Source organism: Hemitrygon akajei, chromosome 18 (assembly GCF_048418815.1).
Source record: "Hemitrygon akajei chromosome 18, sHemAka1.3, whole genome shotgun sequence".
Taxonomy (NCBI): Eukaryota; Metazoa; Chordata; class Chondrichthyes; order Myliobatiformes; family Dasyatidae; genus Hemitrygon; species Hemitrygon akajei.
The window spans coordinates 34,217,682-34,238,877 of NC_133141.1; the positions used below are offsets into that span (position 1 = coordinate 34,217,682).

A 21,196-nucleotide genomic window follows, 5' to 3' on the forward strand; every position below is an offset into this window, starting at 1 on the left:
TTAAACTGCACACTCAGCTGTTGACTACACAATTTCTGGTCCACAGGCAAAAGCTGATGATGACAAAATATTCTAATCTGGGTAGCTGACTTTGAACATTTACTTTTAAGATTGCTTGTGCACTAGATGGAGCAACAGTTTGGTATCCACTTGCCCAAATTCCCATTCCAAGTGAAATCAGCTCCTTGGGTTCCCTATGTGCTAAAAACACTTTTTTACTGTGGGGTCAGGTAGCTGATCTACTTCCCAGACCACAGCATTATGAAACCTGGAAGCACAAGTAATGGTCTAGTGTGTATGCTCTAAATAATTTGACAGATAACCATCCAAGTGAATTTATAATTATAATATGTTGGTGACTTATATTGTTAGGTAATCATCAGTGCATGCTATAGACATCGCTAAATCATTTTCATATTCCTGTAGGAAAACCTACCTGGAAGAACATTCACTTTCTGGCAATGGTTTGATGGTGTGATGGAGCTCACTAAGAAACATTTGAAGGATTACTGGAATAATGGGTAGGAATTTTAGTCTCTCTCCAAGCTAATCGGTATTTACTGATTGATGGCCAATGCATAAACACAAATTTTGCAATAATTTCCTCAAATAACCCTTCATCTTAAATGTAAGCATCCTCCAGGAAGATTCACAAAAATCACTTTGTAATGATACTTGAAGTTCTATCCTAGAGAGTTGTGAAGAAATTCACTAACTATCTTTCTTTTGATCAGATAGGAATATCATAAGACAAAGGAGCAGAAGTCGGCCATTCGGCCCATCAAGTCTGCTCTGCCATTTCATCATGAGCTGATCCAATCTCCCCTTTAGTCCCATTCCTCCGCCTTCTCACCATAACCTTTGATGCCCTGACTACTCAGATACCTATCAATCTCTGCCTTAAATACACCCAGTGACTTGGCCTCCACTGCCGCCCGTGGCAACAAATTCCACAGATTCACCACCCTCTGGCTAAAAAATTTTTTTCGCATCTCTGTTCTGAATGGGCGCTCTGCAATCCTCAAGTCATGTCCCCTCGTACTAGACTCCCCCCCACCATGAGAAACAACTTTGCCACATCCACTCTGTTCATGCCTTTCAACATTCGAAATGTTTCTATGTTTCTATGTTTCACATTCTTCTAAACTCCAAGGAGTACAGTCCAAGAGCGGTCAAACATTCCTCATATGTTAACCCTCTCATTCCTGGAGTCATTCTAGTGAATCTTCTCTGAATCCTCTCCAATGTCAGCACATCCTTTCTTAAATATGGAGCCCAAAACTACACACGTCACAGCACACCATAATCTAGCCTGATAAAGATCAGCTCGTTAAAGAATTTAAAACTGAATTAAACATAATAAATGCAACATTGTAGAGAAATAGTGATAATAAATCTAAGGCCATTTAGCTCCTTAAGCATGTTTGTGCTCTCATTCTCAGGACATGTGCTTTGCCAGTAAGGCCACTGTTTAATGTCCATCCATAAATGATTTGAGAAAATGAGCTGCCATCCAGAACTGCTGCAGTTGTGTGGTAAACAAACTCCCCTGTGCTCTAAGCTTAAGAGTTTCAGGATTTAGACACAGTGAAGATTAAACAGCAGCCTATGTGTTTCCAAGTCTGGATGATGCATGACTTAAGGAAGGTGTATTTGGTAGTATTCCTACATGTCTCTTGTTCCTTGTTCCAAGTAGTAACAGTCACAGGTTTGGTCAGTAATTGGATGATACACACTGCCACCACCTGTCCACTGGAGGTGGAGGAATGAATGCTCAGGTGGTGTGCAGTACTAAACAAGCTGTTTGCTTTATCCAAACTGGCATCAAGCTTCTTCAGTGGCGTTGGAGCTGCCCTTGGTAGGCAGATTTCACCACACTCCTAACTTGAGTCTTGTAGGTGAGGGAAAAGCTTCCAGGTGTCACAAGGTGAGTTACTAACCATAGAATACTCAGCCCCTTACCAGTAGCTGTGATGCTTGAGGTGGTTCATTTGGTTTTCTGGTCAAGAGATACTGATTTTGGGGGATTCATTCATGAGAAATCTGTTGAGTATCAAAGGGGAAATTGTTGGACTCTTTCATTAAAAAGGGAGAGTTTTCTGCTTCACCATTCAGTGAGATCATGCATCTATTCGTCTAACTTTGCATCTTCTGCCTTAATTTTATGGCTGAATGAAAAAATATATATCAATCTCAGATTTAATATTATGTTTGCAGAAGAGAGCACCAAACTTCCACTACTCTGTGCTACCTTTGTTCTTGAAAAGCTTGATTGTAATTTAGGGGCTCTAACTTAATTATTGACATTGAAAATTGGTGAAGTAAAGTTTCTGGCAAATTTCAAAAACCATTAGCCATGGATGCAACAAGTGTAAATACTGTTTGGTTCTGCTGCTGATATTTAAATGTAGAAACAGTACAAGTTATGTAATTGTGGGACTATTGTTTCTTTTCAATGTGTGTGCAATGTTGTAAACTAGTATGGTAAAATAATGAAGGATTCCCAGCTCAAGGATTTTTCTATTGCACTGATCTCCAGCAGGAATTTGCATAAGAGCTGATCCTCCCTATTTACAGGTTGATCCTTGGTTTTGTAAGCAAGCAGTATGCCCTCAGACTACTCAATCAACAGGTGAATGGGACCTTTCTCCTTCGCTTCAGTGACTCTGAGATTGGAGGGATTACAATAGCATGGATTGACAATTCTGATAAGGGTAACCCTATTCTTTACTTCTTGCAATGCTTAAAGGCTTCATTTAACAATTTTTTCTTTTGAGAATGTAAACATTTCTATAGAACTAAGAGATTTTATACATACGTATCCTAAAGCTTGATGTACTATGTATTACTGAGTTCTTTATGTGATGGTCTCCAAATAAATCCAAACTAATTATTGTATGCTCTCTCTGATTTGATTTAATTTGGTTCTTTTGAACTGCCCATTTCTAATTAAATTAGAAGCCATGGGAAGAACATGGATTTCAATAAAAAAAAATTGATTTAAAGTAATAATATATCAAATATTCATGAGATGTGTAATGCCATTACAGTCACTAAGGTGAATATTTGCTATGTATAAATAAACCAGCTTTTCCAATCTGTGTCAGAACTAGCCAGTTCTGATGAAAACCTGAGATGTTCAAAAGCTGTGAGGTAATGTTGCAGCTCTATAAAATCCAGTTAGACCACTCTTGGAATATTGTGTTCAGTTTTGGTTGCCCCATTATAGGAAGGATGTAGAAGCTTTAGAGAGGGTGTGGATGAGATTTACCAGGATGCTGTCTGGATTAGAGAGCATATCTTATGAGGAAAGGTTGAACAAGCTGGGGCTTTTCTCCTTGCAGCGAAGGAGGATGAGAGGCGACTTGATAGAGGTGTACAAGATAATAAGAGGCACAGATAGAGTGGACAGCCTGAGCCTTTTTCCGAGAGCGAAAATGGCTAACACAAGGGAGCATAATTTTAAGGTGATTGGAGGGAAGTATAGGGGGTATGTCAGAGGTAACTTTTTACACAGAGAGTCGTGGATGTGTGGAATGTGCTGCCAAGGGTGGTGGTAGACCCAGATATATTAGATAGGCACATGGATGATAGAAAATCGGCTGGGGGGGGGGGGGGGGGGGGGGGGTGTGTGTGTGTGTGTGTGTGTGTGTGTGTGTGTGTGTGTGTGTGTGTGTGTGTGTGTGTGTGTGTGTGTGTGTGTGTGTGTGTGTGTGTGTGTGTGTGTGTTCGTTCGTTCAGACTAATCAGAGTAGGTTAAAAGGTCAGCACAGCATCATGGACTAAAGGGCATGTACTGTGCTGTAATGTTCTATGTTTCTTGTCACTGTTGCTGTCTTATTTGTTGAGTGTTTCCAGCACTTTCCCTTTATTGGATGCTATGGTGAGAGTTTTACAGTAACATTCTCTAACTTCAAATGAAGATCAGATTCTTCCCCACGGGGTGGTAGGTTACCAAGGTGTGCAGAAGAAAATGTTTTGTAGACATCAGCTGAGTGAATGTTTTAGATTTTAAATTCAAGCTCCTTTGTTTTAAATTTGGTTTTATTTCTGTTCCAGATTATTGATTTTTTTTTGTTGCTGTTTTGGCTGACCGTGATGTTTCACCAAGTTTAAACTGTACTGAGTATATCTGGAACTTTTATTCCCTCTTTTAGGTCATAGATGGAGCATTGTGTAATGTTCTGATCACCATTCTGAAGGTCTGTTTGGGTATAAAATTAAAATCCAGCTACTGCCAATCTGAGCTCAAGTACTTTCTCTGTCCTCTACTTGACCCAGAAGAAGGTGGGCACAAAGATTAGCTGAGTACAGGAGTTGGGATGTTATGTTGCAGTTGGTCAAGATGTTGGTGAGACCTAATTTAGATTTCTGTGTACAGTTCTGATCAACCACCTACAGGGAAGATGTTAGTAGGCTTGAACAAATCCAGAGAAAATGCACACGGATGTTGCTGTGACCTGAGGACCTGCGTTATAGGGAAAGGTTGAATAGGTTAGGACTTTATTCCTTGGAGCACCAGGGAATAAGGAGAGATTTGATAGTGGTATACAAAATAAGGAGGAGTGTAGATAGGATGAATGCATGCAGGCTTTCCCCCCAGATTGGGTGAGAGTAGAACTAGAGATCATAAGTTTAAGGTGAAAGGTGAAATATTTAAGGGGAACCTGATGGGGAACATCTTCACTCAGAGGGTGCTGCAAGTGTAGAACAAGCTGCCAGCGTAAGTGGTAGAAGATGTGAGTTTAACATTTAGGAGAGGTTTGGATAGGTACATGGATGGGAGGGGTAAGGAGGGATGTGGTCCACATGCAGGTAGATGGGACTAGGCAGAAGGTCGGCATGAACTAAATGGGCTGTAGAGCGCTATAACAACACTGCTATTGATCAAAAGCAGTAACAGTGAACAAATTATCCTGACCTGGGCCCAAACCAACCTGAGCTGGTATGCTTTAGTTGAGTATACACCCAACTCAAATCCAATGGCTCCAATCCAAGTGCTGTGCCTCCCAGCTATGTGGAGTACTTCACCATGTCTTCAACCTGAGCCTGAGTCTCCAGAGGGTTCCTGTGCTGTGGAAGACGTCCTGCCTTGTCCCTGTACCGAAGACGCCGCGCCCCAGTGGCTCCAATGACTACGGACCGGTGGCATTGACCTCCCACATCATGAAGACCCTGGAGAGATGTTCTAGAGCAGCTCCGGCATATGGTTAGGCCACAATTAGACCCCCTCCAGTTCGCCTATCAGCCCCGACTAGGAGTTGAGTATGCCACCGTCTACCTGCTGAACCGTGTCTACGCCTGCCTGGACCAGCCGGCGAGCACTGTGAGGGTCATGTTTTTTGACTTCTCCAGTGCGTTCAACACCATCCTCCGTGCTCTGCTGGGTGAGAAGCTGACAGTGATGCAGGTGGATGCTTCCCTGGTGTCATGGATTATTGATTACCTGACTGGCAGACCATAGTACGTGCACTTGCAACACTGTGTGTCAGACAGAGTGGTCAGCAGCACTGGGGCTCCACAGGGGACTGTCCTGTCTCCCTTTCTCTTCACCATCTACACCTCGGACTTCAACTACAACACAGAGTCTTGCCATCTTCAGAAGTTTTCTGATGACTCTGCCATAGTTGGATGCATCAGCAAGGGAGATGAGGCTGAGTACAGGGCTACGGTGGGAAACTTTGTCACATGGTGTGAGCAGAATCATCTGCAGCTTAATGTGAAAAAGACTAAGGAGCTGGTGGTGGACCTGAGGAGGGCTAAGGCACTGGTGACCTCTGTTTCCATCCAAGGGGTCAGTGTGGACATGGTGGAGGATTACAAATACCTGGGGATACGAATTGACAATAAACTGGACTGGTCAAAGAACACTGAGGCTGTCTACAAGAAGGGTCAGAGCCGTCTCTATTTCCTGAGGAGACTGAGGTCCTTTAACATCTGCTGGATGATGCTGAGGATGTTCTACGAGTCTGAGGCGGCCAGTGCTATCATGTTTGCTGTTGTGCGCTGGGGCAGCAGGCTGAGGGTAGCAGACACCAACAGAATTAACAAGCTCATTCGTAAGGCCAGTGATATTGTGGGGGTGGAACTGGACTCTCTGACGGTGGTGTCTGAAAAGAGGATGCTGTCCAAGTTGCATGCCATCTTGGACAATGTCTCCTATCCACTTCATAATGTACTGGTTAGGCACAGGAGTACATTCAGCCAGAGACTCATTCCACCGAGATGTAACACGGAGCGTCATAGGAAGTCATTCCTGCCTGTGGCCATCAAACTTTACAACTCCTCCCTCGGAGTGTCAGACACCCTGAGCCAATAGGCTGGTCCTGGACTTATTTCCACTTGGAATAATTTACTTATTATTATTTAATTATTTATGGTTTTATATTGCTATATTTCTACACTGTTCTTGGTTGGTGCGACTGTAACGAAACCCAATTTCCCTCGGGATCAATAAAGTATGTCTGTCTGTCTGTTAATGGGCAGCCAAGCTCTACACCTAAGACAGCATGTGACAGCACTAGAAAGGGTGCAGAAGAGATTTACAAGGAAGGAGCCTAGGCTGGAGAATTATATTTACGAGCAGAATTGCCAGTTTGGAGTTTTTCTTAGAATAAAGGCAACTGAGTGGAAATTTTATTCAGGTTTATAAAACAATGAGAAACTGAGATAGGTGAACAGAAATTACCTCTATCTTTCGTGGTTATTTCAGTTAGTTGATAGAAAGATTAGTAAGGAGTTGAAGAAAGATTTTTTTTTACCCCAAGAGTGGTGGTGACCTGGAACACTGTCTGAAAGGAAAGTGGAGGCATGCAATACCACAGTTTAAAAAGACCTAAAGTGCTGCAAATTACAGGACTACAGACCAAGAGTTGGGAAGTGGCCGGAACCCAAATAGATCTCTTTTGGCCAACATGAAAAAATGGACCATATGGCTATCTTCTATGCTGTAAATTTCTAAGATTCCCTTGAGTGCTTTGTTTGACCTTGACTGATTATTCCTCTTTCATGCTGCAGGAGGCAGACAGGTGTTCAACGTACAGCCTTTCACGACAAAGGATTTAACCATTCGATCGCTGGGAGACCGTGTCCGAGATATTGAACGTCTGCTTTACCTGTTTCCCAACAGGCCCAAAGATGAAACTTTCAAGAAGTATTACACAAGTAGGTATTGAGAAATGTGTCAATCTAAGCATGTATGGACCACAAAGAACAAAATAATCTACAGTGGTTTCATAATTTAATTCCATTTTTGAAAACACACAAATGGATGGTGGAGCTGCTGCTATTCCTTTCATCCTGAATTAATTGAGAAGAACCTTTGTCCTCTTAGTACAGCTTAAAGTCGTCTATGCAAATATTATCACCATGTTTTCTTGGTTTCTGAAAAAATATTAGGAGAATATTAATGAAGAAACTTGGTTTGTCTTTATTCTTTCTCCTCAGAGGAAGCAAAGGGAAAAGATGGCTATCTCCATGCTGGTGTAAAGACTACAGTGAATGGGTAAGAACACAGTTGCCATGGTCCTGATTTTCTTCTTTGCTAAATTTAGTGAACAAAGTACACCTAATTAGAAAGCATGAACAGACCATAATGCTGCTTATTTTTGAGTCCACGCTACTGGCAGGGAACATCACCTATTCAGAGATTATATTGAGAAATCATGGCTACACTTACCAAAATATTTAATCTGTTATGTTCACTTAATGTCAAGGAGCTTTGCAATGTGCCACCTCCATTGAATTCCCAATATTTACACTGAGCCTTTTACAGGGGTCTTACTGCAAATAATTTCCAATCACTTCATTAATCCTTCACTCCCCATGTACCTCCACCAGCTTCCAACTCTGCTTTCTTGTTTACACCCAGAATAAACTCTTCCCCCGATTCATATAGCTGTCTGACCTTTGGATCTCCATTAATGATATTGTTGATTTACTAAGCCACTGCTTTACTTTTGCTTTTGATAAGCTGATCAAATACATGCCAGGCCAGTAATTTACATTGTCTCCAAGTTTGATCCACCCTGATAGACACTTTGGTTTCCTTTGCTACAGTTGTTCACTACTCCCAAGTCTTTCCAGGGAGGAAAGACAAAAGCAGCTTGTTTTCACTGCATCAAGCCCCCTTCAAACTCTTTTCCCTTGCCTCCAACAATGAGCTCATAGAAGAGATACAATTATTCAGCTGCTTTTTCTGATCTTCCATCTTATTTCATAAATGAAATCCACTTCTTGGACTCTTTCTCCAAATTACCATTCAGTTGCCAGTCACTTAAACTTCCCTCCAAGGGCTCAATGCTCAATGTTACTATAAATTGTTCCTTCTCTTTGAATGCTGCCCCCTCCTTTCTATCATTACTCTCAATCAAAAGACCTTCTCTCAATGCTTTTGGTCTTGCAAACCAGTACTCTGTCTCCAAATCCCTCACATGTGTTTGGGACGTGATTGTAGCTGATAAGGTCTGCATTTAATGTCCAACCCTAGCTGCCCTTGAACTGAGTGACTTGCTCAGCAACCAAATTGCTGTAGGTCTGCAATTGCAGGTGGAACAGATGAGGACAACAAACATCCTTCCCTGGAGGACATATGTTGCAGTTTTGCAATATCTGTTCACTTGATGATCTTTTTTTTCTGGAGTACTAAATTTTTGTTTTTAAAAATTCCAAAGTCTCCCTAATTAGTCTAAATACCCACCTGCTGTTGTGGAATTTGAACATTAAAACTCTTCATTGCTAAGTCCAGAAATTTAACTACAATGCCACCATTTATATCCATTATTGCTACAAGCCAATTTTGAATCTTTCCAAACAACAGGTTCTAATCTTTACCACATCATTACAATAATCCTAAGCAAAATTACTCTATAACTGTAAAGTTGATAGACTATCTCTTCTCAAAGCTTCTGCAACCTTTGACACAGTGAATAACAACATCTGTCTCCAGTAACTGCCCTCCAGTTTCCACTTTGGCAGATTTGCCTTAACTTGATTCCAATCTTAACCCATCTTTTATTGGCAGAGAATGTCTAACTCTACACCAACCTTCTTGTTCCACAACCCTGCCCCTCCTTCCCCCAAACAAACTCAAGAGTTCTGACAACTTTCTAGGCTGTTGTGGATCCCCTTTCCCAACTGTTGGGGTGGTATATTATAAAGCTAAAGATTGGTTCAGGGAAACATACTGTGAATTGTGTCATTTGCATCAACAACCAACACAGTCCAAGGATGTGCTGGAAGCAGCCTACAAGTATCACCATGTTTCCGATGCCAAGGTAGCACGCCCACTACTCACTAACCCTAACCTGTATGTCTTTGGAATGTGGGAAGAGACCGGACACTCAAAGGAAATGCACATGGCCACAGGGAGAATGTCCAGCCTCCTTTCAGACAGCAGTGGGGATTGAAGTCTGATTGCTGGCGTTGTAATAGAGTCACAATACTGTGCCGCCCAATTTAGTGAGCTACTGTAGATGAGAGGTCTTAGCTAAAACATTGGTTCAGATAGAGCCTGACCCCACTGTAGTGTTATAGACAATGTAACCCTTCCCCATACTTCTCAGCAACGTATTCATTTCCCTAATCTGCATATATGTTTTACAGACAACATAACCCTTGAGGTCTAACTTGTTAGCTTACTGTAAGATCATTTGCATGAATAAATGAAGTTCATGCATCACATCTTGATAGTCACTATGTAGAAGAATAAAGGTGGATTTTTATATAAGAAATGAATGGATGTAAATAATTCAAGGCTGCGTGAATCTTTTTTCCCTCACTTACAAACATGTAGCAGATGTGGTCAATGCTGAGGTGTGATCAGTATCTCATTGTAACTCACCTCTCCCTGTGCTGAGCGCAAGTCTACTTTACACATATGCACTTTGTGTACAACGTGCTCATTGTTTTTGAACTTGGTTCTAGTGAACAAACACAAATGGTGGTGCCAACCATGCTGCCCTCACCAGTGGCTCAGCCATCTGTTGTGTGTACTGCACCTGATATCTCAAGATGGCAACCGATCCCGTGCAACCCAAGCAACATCAACTATGAGAAGTAAGTGTTAACAACTGACCTCCTGTTCCCACAACACAGCCATTTTCTTAATTCAGAGCAACACACACAAAATGCTGGAGGAACTCAGCAGATTAGGCAGCAGCTATGGAGGGGACTAAGCAGTTGATGTTTCGAGCTAAGACCCTTCATCAGTCCTTGCTGGGTTCCTCCAGCATTTTGTGTGTGAAGATTTGCAGCATCTGCAGAATCTCTTGTGTTCATCATTTTCTTAATTGTTATTTTTCCTTTTTGGACTAAGTGATTGTCCTCCATAACAGGTTCTTTTCCCATACCCCTACTCCCTACCCAAAACACCAGTCATGCAATGCAGTCATCCTCTTCCTCTTTTTGAAGTATTTTTCCTAATTGGGCACAGTTCTGCAAGTGATGCATGACTTGCAGTATCTGACAACCCAAAGTGGCTCACAGTAATGAGTTTACTGTGTTGACCTGTTGTGATGGTAGGCAAATTGGAGAGGATCCAAGTCACTCATCAGGCAGGAATTGATATGCTTCATGACCGACCTCTCAAAGCACTTCATCACAGTGGATGTAAGTGCTACTGGATGATAGTCTTTGAGGTGAGTTACCACGTTCTTGGGCACCGGTATAAAGCAGGTAGGTACCTCAGACTGCTGACACTAGGTTGAAGATGTCCATAAACACTCCAGCTGGTTGAACAGCACAGATCCTTAGTACTCGGACAGGTACACCATCTGTGTCAGATGCTTTCTGTAGATTCACACTCCTGAAGGATGCTCTCACGTTGGCCCCAGAGACTGAAATCACAAGGTCGTCAGGGTCTGTGAAGATCCCTTCGTGATCTGTTAGTCAAAGCAAGCATAAAAAGCATTGAGCTCATCTGGGAGTGAAATGTTGCTTTGTAAGGTTAATATTAATCTTACACATAGAAGGCTACATGTTGGATATTTAATTGTCAGGTTAGTAAAAGTGGCATTTGGCAAAAAATAGATTCCTGCTTTATTAACAGTATTGAGTTACCTCATTCACTGGTGCTATAAATGACCTTTGGAGCTAAACTCAATTAAGGTTCGTGGTCCTCTTTGTTATTCAGTGAGTTGTGCTGGAAATAGGCTAGTGAGAAAATTAGAAGGAATGTTGCCTAGAAAATGTGCACTCTAAAAGATATGTTGTGTACAGCATACTAACAACTGTTTCAATCATGGAGCCCCACTGATCAAAACCAGATTTATTATCACTGACGAATGTCTTGAAATCTATTATTTTGCAGCAGCAGTACAGTGCAATACATAAAAAACTATATGCTGCAAACAGAAATATGAAAGCTAAATAGTGCAAAAAGAGAGTAAAATATTCATGGACCATTCTGGAGTCTGATGGTGGAGGGGAAGATACTGTTCCTGAAACATTGTGTGTGTCTTCAGGCTCCCGTACCTCCTTCCTGATGGTAGTAACGAGAATAGGGTATGTCCTGGGTGGTAAGGGCCTTAAAGATGGATGCCTGCTTCTTGAGGCATTGCCTCTTGAAGATGTTCTTGGTGGTAGAGAGGTTAGTGCCCATGATGGAGCTGGCAGAGTCTACGACCCTCTGCATCTTTTTCTGATCCTGTGTAGTGGCCTCCCCACACCAGATGGTGATGCAACCAATTAAAATGCTCTCCACAGTGCATCTATAGAAATATACGGCATACCAAATCTCCTCATGAAGGCATGTCAGCGATTTTGTAATTGCACCAATATGCTGGGCCCAAGATAGATCCTCAGAAATGTTGACACCCAGGAATTTGAAACTGCTTACCCTTTCCACTTCTGATCCCTCGATGAGGACTGCTGTCCTGAAATCCACAAGGTCTATGGATGTTGAGTGCAAAGTTGTTGTCAGCATTCAACCAGCTGATCTACCTCACTCATGTACTGTGATAGCTTCAGGAGCACCCAACTCCCAAAGCCTCACCTTGTGTGCAGCATCCAGGTGGTCAGATGCAAAAGGAAGCTGGACTGAGGGCCCAGACATAATTGAGTGGGTCTAGAATGGAGCGTGTTGATGGCCAGACAGCAACCGAGGGCCAAAAAAATCTCGGAGTGGGAGGTCAACAAAGAGGAAGTATGTAATGGGACTTCCCTAATGGAACTACAGCCCAGAGTAACTTCTTTATACATCCAGTTACTCAGGAAGTGTCCAAAGGTAGACATTCCTTCAAATACGGACAATTTGATGCAAGTCTAATGTGGAAATCATCAAGTGTGCAAGGATGATGTGTGACCAGGACTGCCTTGTCAAGTTTCTCGAGTGACACAATTTGACTTGAAAATGGTAGCAATTACATTCACCCAGAAGAAATAAATAAATGTTCTGATGCCTACTGGCAAAGAAAATTGCCAGGTATGATGTTGTGGCCATCACTGAATTGTGGCTGAAGGATGGTTGTAGCTGGGAACTGAATGTCCACAGTTACACGTTATATCGGAGGGATAGGAAGGTAGGCAGAGGGGGAGGTGTGGCTCTACTGGTAAAGAATGGCATCAAATCAGTAGAAAGATGTGACATAGGATCGGAGAGATGTTGAATCCTTGTGGGTTGAGTAAAGAAACTGCGAGGGTTAAAGGACCCTGATGGCAGTTCCACAGGCCTTCCAACTGTGGCTGAGATGTGGACCACAGATTACAACAGGAAATAGAAAAAGAGTGTCAAAAGGGCAATGTTATGATAGTCATGGGAGATTTCAACATGCAGATAGATTGGGAAAATCAGGTTGGTAATGGATCTCAAGAGAGTGAGTTTGTTGAATGCCTAAGAGATGGCTTTTTAGAGCAGTTTGTCATTGATCCTACTAGGGGATCAGCTATACTGGATTGGGTGTTATGTAATGAACCGAAGACGATTAGGGAGCTTGAGGTAAAAGAACTCTTAGGAACCAGTGATCACAATATGATTGAGTTCAACTTGAAATTCGATCGGGAGAGGGTAAAGTCTGATTTAACAGTATTTCAGTGGAGTAAAGGAAATTACAGTGGGATGAGAGAGGAGTTGGCCAAAGTAAATTGGAAGGAGATGCTGGCAGGGATGTCAGCAGAGCAGCAATGGTGTGTGTTTCTGGGGAAAATGAAGAAGGTGCAGGACATGTGTATTCCAAAAATGAAGAAATACTCAAATGGCAAAATAGTGCAACCGTGGCTGACAAGGGAAGTCAAAGCTATTGCAAAAGCAAAAGAAAGGGCATACAACAAAGCAAACATTAGTGTGAAGATAGAGGATTGGGAAGCTTTTGAAAACCTACAGAGAGCAACTAAAAATCATTAGAAGGGAAAAGTTGAAATATGAAAGCAAGCTAGCAAATAATATCACAGTGGATAGTAAAAGTTTTTCAAGTATGTTAAAAATTAAAAAAATGAGAGTAGACATAAGACCACCAGAAATAATAACGTGGGACAAGGAGATGCTAATGAACTAAATGAGTACATTTAGTATTTTGCAGCAGTCTTCACCGTGGAGGACACTAACAGTATGCCTGATGTTGTAGTGTGTGAGGGAAGAGTAGTGGGTGCAGTTACTATTGCTAGAGAGAAGGTGCTCGAAAAGCTGAAAGACCTAAAAGTACATGAGTCACCCGGACCAGAGGAACTGCACCCTAGGGTTCTGAAAGAGGTAGCATTAGAGATTGTAGTGGCATTAGAAATGATCTTTCAAAAATCATTGGACTCTGGCATGGTGCCAGAGGACTGAAAAATTGCAAATGTCACTCCACTCCTTAAGAAAGGAGGAAGGCAGCAGAAAGGAAATTATAGACCAGTTAGCCTGACCTCAGTGGTTGGGAAGATGTTGGAGTCAATTGTTAAGGATAAGGTGATGGAGTACTTGGTGATACAGGACAAGATAGTCCAAAGTCAGCATGGTTTCCTTCAGGGAAAATCCGGTCTGAGGAACCTGTTGGAATTCTTTGAGGAGATTACAAGTAGGATAGATAAAGGGGATGCAGTGGGTGTTGTATATTTGGACTTTCAGAAGGCCTTTGACAAGGTGCCACATATGAGGCTGCTTACCAAGTTAAGAGCCCATGCTATTACAGGAATGTTACTAACATGGTTAGAGCATTCACTGATTGGTAGGAGACAGCAAGTGAGAATAAGAGGATCCTTTTCTGGTTGGCTATCAGGGAATAGTAGTGTTTCACAGAGGTCAGTGTTGGGACCACTTTTTATGCTGTATATAAATGATTTAGATGATGGAATACAAACACGAGGAAATCTGCAGATGCTGGAAATTCAAGCAACACACACAAAATGCTGGTGGAACACAGCAGGCCAGGCAGCTTCTATAGGGAGAAGCGCTGTCGACATTTCGGGCCGAGACCCTTCGTCAGGACTGACCAAAAGGAAAGATAGGAAGGGATTTGAAAGTAGGAGGGAGAGGGGGGAAATGATAGGAGAAGACCGGAGGGGGTGGGGTGAAGCTAAGAGCTGGAAAGGTGATTGGCGAAAGTGATACAGAGCTGGAGAAGGGAAAGGATCATGGGACAGGAGGCCGAGGGAGAAAGAAAGGGGGGAAAAAAACTAAATAAATCAGGGATGGGGTAAGAAGGGGAGGAGGGGCATTAACGAAAGTTAGATTCACAAGGATGATTTCAGGAATGAAAGGGTTATCATATGAGGAATGTTTGATGGCTCTGGGTCTGTACTCACTGGAATTCAGAAGGGTGAAAGGGGATCTCATTGAAACCTTTTGAATGTTGAAAGGCCTAGACAGAGTAGATATGGAAAGAATGTTTCCCATGGTGGGGGAGTCTAGGTCAAGAGGGCACAGCCTCAGAATAGAGGGACCCCTTTCAAAACAGATGCGGAGAAATTTCTTTAGCCAAAGGGTGGTGAATTTGTGGAATTTGTTGCCACATGCAGCTGGGTGTATTTAAGGCAGAGATTGAGAGGTTCTTGATTGGACATGGCATCAAAGATTACGGGGAGAAGGCTGGGAACTGTGGTTGAGGAGGAGAAAAAAAAAGGATCAGCCATGGTCCATCAGCCATTGATGGACAGATGGCCTAATTCTGGTCCTATGTCTTATGGCCTAAAATATGTTGTATGTCATAATTTCTAAGTCACGTCTCTGCATAACTGAGCCAAGCCTTGATGTCATTCTGTGACATTCATAATCCAGTCACATGAGATGAGATGACATTTAACCTACCCTTTAACAGTTTCAGAAGAGAGAGTGTAAAATGTAATAAGTGGAACTGCATGTTATGACCTCATGTTTATTTTCCCTCTGACTCATTCTGGGTGGTCTACTAATAAAAGCCATGATCAGGAAAGCTCTGTTGCGACAGATTTGCCTGCCTGGAAATTCAATTTCACAACATTTTCTCAATTAAAATCTCTCTTGTACTCTTTTTCCCAGCACCCCGCCCCCTTGCCCCCACTTAGTGAAATTTTGTAGCAACTATTTCTAAGTTTTGTGTCAGTTTGAGCCACTTGAAACAACATGACTCTTCTGTATCCCAGATGACTGCATTGCACAGTGTACTTCCCTCAGGCCAGTTCTGTCCCAGTGCCACAGAGGATGATGCAATTTCCTGAACAGTGCTTTATTTAAAGCATTGCAAGACTTGAACCATTTGGGGATGCCGATTGTTGATCAGTTCTGAGAAACAGTGTCGGCCCGAAATGTCGACTGTGCTTCTCCCTATAGAAGCTGCCTGGCCTGCTGTGTTCCACCAGCATTTTGTGTGTGTTGCTTGAATTTCCAGCATCTGCAGATTTCCTCGCATCTTACCAAGCTGTTATGCCTGGAAAGTGACTGAAATGCTTACAACACTTCTCAAACAGTTCCCCACAGCAAAAAGAGCTCCAACAACCCTCGATCTCCAAAAGGACCCTTGCCCAGCTCCCACCTTGTGATCCCCTAGTTGTATTTCCCCTGCCCTTCCCCAAAAACCTAACCAGGTCTGTGCAGCATTTTTTGCCAGTAAATTGTTGCAAAGTACCTTTTTCGTTCCAATCTAGATGCATTAGAATTTCTAGGTGACAAATATGCCTTAAATGTTGATTTTGCACAGAGAAATTTTGCACTTGTGCAGTTTTGTCAATATTGCTGCCAGCTGTTACTCCAAATTCAACTTAAAGAGTGAACAGATTGCAGTGGTATCACTTTTGGTGGAAACAATATAAATGGAATGTGAGAGATGATATAATGCCTTTTAATGAATTTTTGAAGGCCTCCCTGGGCATTTTGCAGCCTGTGTATTGCTTTTGAAGTGCAACTGCTGTTGTAGTGTAGGGAAGTGACTGGTACTGATAATATTTGATCTTTCATGACAGTTCAGCAAGGTATACTTAACAGCTGCCTTTGGTTACAAATTAACTGCGTTATTTAAAAATTTTATTTAAAATCTAATTGTCTTATTTTCTAACAGGGGAGACGCTCCAGTTGCCCCTCCCATTCCATTGTCTCCAGATATAATGATTGCCATGAACCAGGATGAAGATTTTCCAAATGCAATTCAAGGGTCAGTTTGCTTTCTAAAATGTTTACTTTGATTTGTGACCTTAATTACAACTAAGAATCCTATATTGTGTTATGGAGTTTGTAATTTTAACTCTGATGTCAGTGTAACAAATTCAACTGGATGCTCTGATGCAATCCTGCATGAAATTCTCTGATTCCAGTGTGAGTTTGGGAGTAAGGCTACACTACAGCGCTCCTGAAAACTAAAACTTGGCATCTTCTCACTTAACTGTTTCTCTGGTGGCCTGGGATTTCCATCTGCATTGCTGCCAAGCTGTTTGAGTCAGGTGCTTACAGCTCTAGATTCTTAACTGTGCAGAAGGCCCAAGTTTAATTGGGCTTTGAGCTTGTTTTATATGGAATCAGGGTTAATATCACTGGCATATGTTGTTAAATTTGTTGTTTTGCAGTAGCAAAACTATCAAGTTTAAACTTATTGTCATCTGATTATACAACAAAACGGAACAAAAATATAGCAAAAAAAGTAGAGAGGTAGTGTTCATGGGTTGGTTTATTGTCTGTTCAGAAATCAAATGACGGAGGAATTGCCATGCTGATTTGTACTGGTGTGCTGTGAAAGAATTTAAAAGTATCAGACCTTCTAGTGGCCTCATGCAGATCCTTTTATGCCAGGCCCTCCAAGTCATTAAATAAAACATAATTTCTTACTGAAATCAGCTTCATAATGTTCTGTGTAGTGACTTGTGCTCCAAAATCAGCCTTGCACCTCTGCCCCTTCTTTCAGTGCTCTTTGAATCTCATTGTTTCAGTAATCATTGCATTAAAGCTTTTTACTTCACTTCCATTGACCTTGTAAATTTTATACAACTTTATTTTAAAACATATTTTATTCATTAAAAATTCTTAAGTATGTAATACCAAACATACTGTACACTGTCATGCTATTCCCACTACTATTGCATGCCATTAGTTATCATACATTTGCAACCCCAAAGTAAATAGTTCTAACATACAGTAGATGTCCATTAATTAATGTGCAGTGGGAGAGGGGTCTGAAATTGTTACCCCTTATAGTCTGTAATGCCCTTATAGTGGCGGGTGATCATGCATATTGGAAAGAGTTCAGAATATCATAAGCAATGCAGATTGATTTCTGTGTTACTCTTGTTAATATGCCTATGACATTCTTAAAGTCATCCTTGCACTGCTAGCATACTGTTCAGACTATCCACGATTAAACCAGGGTTTATACTTTCTCTCTTTAAAGCTCTGCATTCATATTTTGGGATTTTAGTATTCATATGCATCTGGTATACTTATGACACTGCCTGACTAATAATTTTGTTCCTTTGAAGAAGTCATCTTATTAATCCATTTCAAAGTGGAAGTAACATGGAGGTGAACAACTATTATGAAGGAGATCATCAGTTTGTAAGAGGGTAAGCAAGATAAATGTGTTTAGATCCTTTTGTGGGGGTTAAGATTTTTAAAAATCTCTTCTCTATCCCTCCAAACTCTAAATAGGTTTCTATCTAAAATGTACAATTCCTGTTCAAAAGAATGAATGGACTGAAGATTCTTTATTCACATGTCTATTGTCTACAACTGTGGTTTAAAGCTCATCAGGATACAATGTTCTTTCACTCATGCACATTGCAAGGAGATCAGAATGCCATCAAAAATGCAATCTCTGTTATTATGTAGTGCCACTCAAATATCCATACCTGCTGTATGTGAGGATCTCACTGTGTCGTGGAATTCAGTGCACTTAATCATGATTAAACAAACTTTAACTTAGTAAAATAGAAGTAGGATTATTCATTGAATTCAACAGTTAATAAAAAATAATGTTTCTGGACATCTGTAACTGGAAATGATGTTTACTTCAAAAGCATTGTCACATCCTGTTTTTGTTCTCTTTTCAGTGCTGAAAACCTTCCTACACCTTCTGATTTGGAACTGAGTGCACTTCTGAACATAAACCCAATGGATATTGTAAATACATCTGAGTTTTGAGATATCAGTGAGTTTAGGAACAAGTGCTGTCAAGCACAAATTATACAGGAGCCTTCTTGTTTAAAGGAAGGCTAATTATGTCAGTGATTTGAGCTTCAAATTAAGATTTCTGTTGAGTCCATAATGCATTTTCCTGTACAAATTAGAGATTCACTGTTAAGTGCATTTTAGCCAGCAGTTAATAAGCCATTTGATAAATCTCTCATTGGTGATCCCCCTGTTACCAGGCACACTCCGAATATTAACTGCATTGCTTTGGGGAGACACCAGTGGAGGGCAGGTACTCGTGTTCAAATCTGTGGCTGGAACAACACTGCTGGCAAGTTTGGGCACCTTGTGTCTTTTAAATGGAAAGAAACTTACCATAAAGTTACTTAGAATGGAAAATTTAGTACACCTAAATCTGCTTAAGACAATATTTTCAGAAATCATTTAATAAAATATTGGATGAGTTTAGGCCAGAATAAAGTTCACTCATTTCCAACAGTTTGTAATGATGAGTTAATACAACATGCTCAGAAAAGTGTGAAATGTGTTGTTTCCTTGCTATAAGTTTAACAAGATGTATTGATTTTTATTTTCAGCTAATGTAGTCAGGTTGATGTGCTGTTTTATAGCATTTATTAAGCCCAGCAGAATATCCTACTCCAGTGTCTCATTCGTTTATGTAGCTAACAAATACATCAGATAAGTAACACAAAGTGAGAATTTTACTTCTTGAATGCAAATGATCGCAATTCAAATTAATTGAAGTACTAGAAATATAAACTATACTAAATCAATATCTTGCATCTGGAACAGTCGTTATCTATTGGCAAACACATATGGCACAGAGAAGCTTTAACTTCAAATTAATTAGGTAAAGGACATCATTGCATGCTTATGATTAATTGATGATAAACATACAATTAATTCAAAATAAGTTTGGATAGTTAACAAGGAGAAACATACAATTGATGGAGCAAAGACAAATGTTTTTATACAAGACTACTGTTCTACGGTGGCAATAGCAATAGTCTTTTTAATAAGTAGTGTTCGTGATTTTGGTGTGTGCAGGATGCAAGTACCAGTGGTTGTCCAGGAGAACTATTTGTGATGTGGGGGAGCGATTGAGAATGACAACGCGCTAACTCAAATTTTTAGTTGACTTGTGTGAGGTTACTATGTAATCTACTTCTGCTTTGCACATTATTCAGCAAATAAAAATAAAACTTACAACTTTTGATAGGAATCAATGATATAGAGAATATTTTAAAATGCCAGTTTGGGGCAAGAACACTTACATTGAAGCACGTTACGGGAATTTTTTTTGCCATTGCAAATTATAAACCTTGTACGGAGGTTGAATAGTTTATTTGGAGTTAACTTGGTTTGTACACAAATTAAGAATATAATGAAGCAAAAATATTACATTTCTAGCTCTTCCTGTTTTCCACGATACACTTTATCCTATCATGAAGTCTATCTAGCTTTCTAATCTTGTGAGGAGTTGTTCTGTATAAATAATCATTGATTCCAACAGGTACACGTTCATTTTCACTTTTCACTATTCAGCCCCAACTTGCAGCATTCCAAAGAGAGCATTCCCTTGTCCCTCTTCTCTAAGTTATTTCAGACTCGGTTTTCTAAGAAATCTGCTGGTCACTGGTTCAGCTTGTGATATTACATTGCTTTATAGGTCATTGCTTCACAATGGCTGCCTGAAACGATGTTGTCCATAGATGTAGTTATATGATGTGGTGTCAGTTTTTGTAATCCACTGTACATACTATGTTATCATACTCCCAAATATATTGGAATCTCCTGGGGGCTTTATCCTATAGTATAGGGTATTTTTCCACTTCAAACGTTGATGTATTTAGATAGTGTTCTGTATTGGTCAAAAGCATACTATCTTATTTCTCCATTTGTTCTTACCATTTAGCAGAAAATGTATTCTTACAAAGTGACTGCTGAAAACCTTTCCAGCTTGTAAGAAAAAAATAAGAATAAAACTCCTAGATTCTGGAGAGTGTGATGTGTTTCATTTTATTGTTTACTTGGAGCAGATTGAAGAAAAATACCCGTCTCCCAGGAGGGAGATCAGTGGGGAGGGATGAATGGACAAGGGAGTCATGTAGGAAGCGATCCCTGAGGAAAGCAGAAAGTGGGGGGGGTGGAGGGAAAGATGTGCTTGGTGGTGGGATCCTGTTGGAGATGACAGAAGTTCTGGAGAATTATATGCTGGACACAGAGGCTGGTAGGGTGGTAGGTGAGGACAAAAGGAACCCTATCCCTGGTAGGGTGGCAGGAGGATGGGGTGAGGGCAGACTTGCACGAAATGGAAGAGATGCGGAAGAGGGCAGTGTGGATGGTGGAGGAAGGAGAGGGAGGACGTCTCTGATGTCCTAGAAAGGAAAGCCTCATCCTGGGAACAGATGTGGCAGAGGTGAAGGAATTGAGAAAAGGGAATGGCATTTTTACAGGAGACAGGTTGGTAAGAGGTATAGTCAAGATAGCCAGGGGAATCGGTAGGTTTATAAAGATGTTGGTAGACAGTTTGTCTACAGAGATGGAGACAGATTGAGAAAGGGGAGAGTGGTGTCACAGAAGGACCAAGAGAATTTAAAAATTCTGAAGTTCAAAGTACATTTATAACCAAAGTATGTACACTTCATACAAACTTGTGATTTGTCTCCTTGC

General features: G+C 41.0%; 1 protein-coding gene across 4 annotated transcripts in view; it reads left to right on the top strand.

Moving 5' to 3' along the window:
- The window catches only part of LOC140741294 (signal transducer and activator of transcription 5B-like), a 159,659-nt gene extending 139,138 nt beyond the window's left edge, over positions 1-20,521 (top strand). For all 4 annotated transcript variants that reach the window (XM_073071332.1, XM_073071331.1, XM_073071333.1 and 1 more), the window contains 8 exons: positions 427-521; positions 2,578-2,714; positions 7,018-7,164; positions 7,447-7,504; positions 9,925-10,056; positions 16,446-16,538; positions 17,854-17,937; positions 18,424-20,521. In XM_073071332.1, coding sequence (XP_072927433.1) covers positions 427-521; positions 2,578-2,714; positions 7,018-7,164; positions 7,447-7,504; positions 9,925-10,056; positions 16,446-16,538; positions 17,854-17,937; positions 18,424-18,514 — 837 coding nt within the window. In that variant the 3' untranslated portion in view covers positions 18,515-20,521. The remainder of the gene's footprint in view (positions 1-426; positions 522-2,577; positions 2,715-7,017; positions 7,165-7,446; positions 7,505-9,924; positions 10,057-16,445; positions 16,539-17,853; positions 17,938-18,423) is intronic.
- Positions 20,522-21,196: the final 675 nt, after the last annotated feature.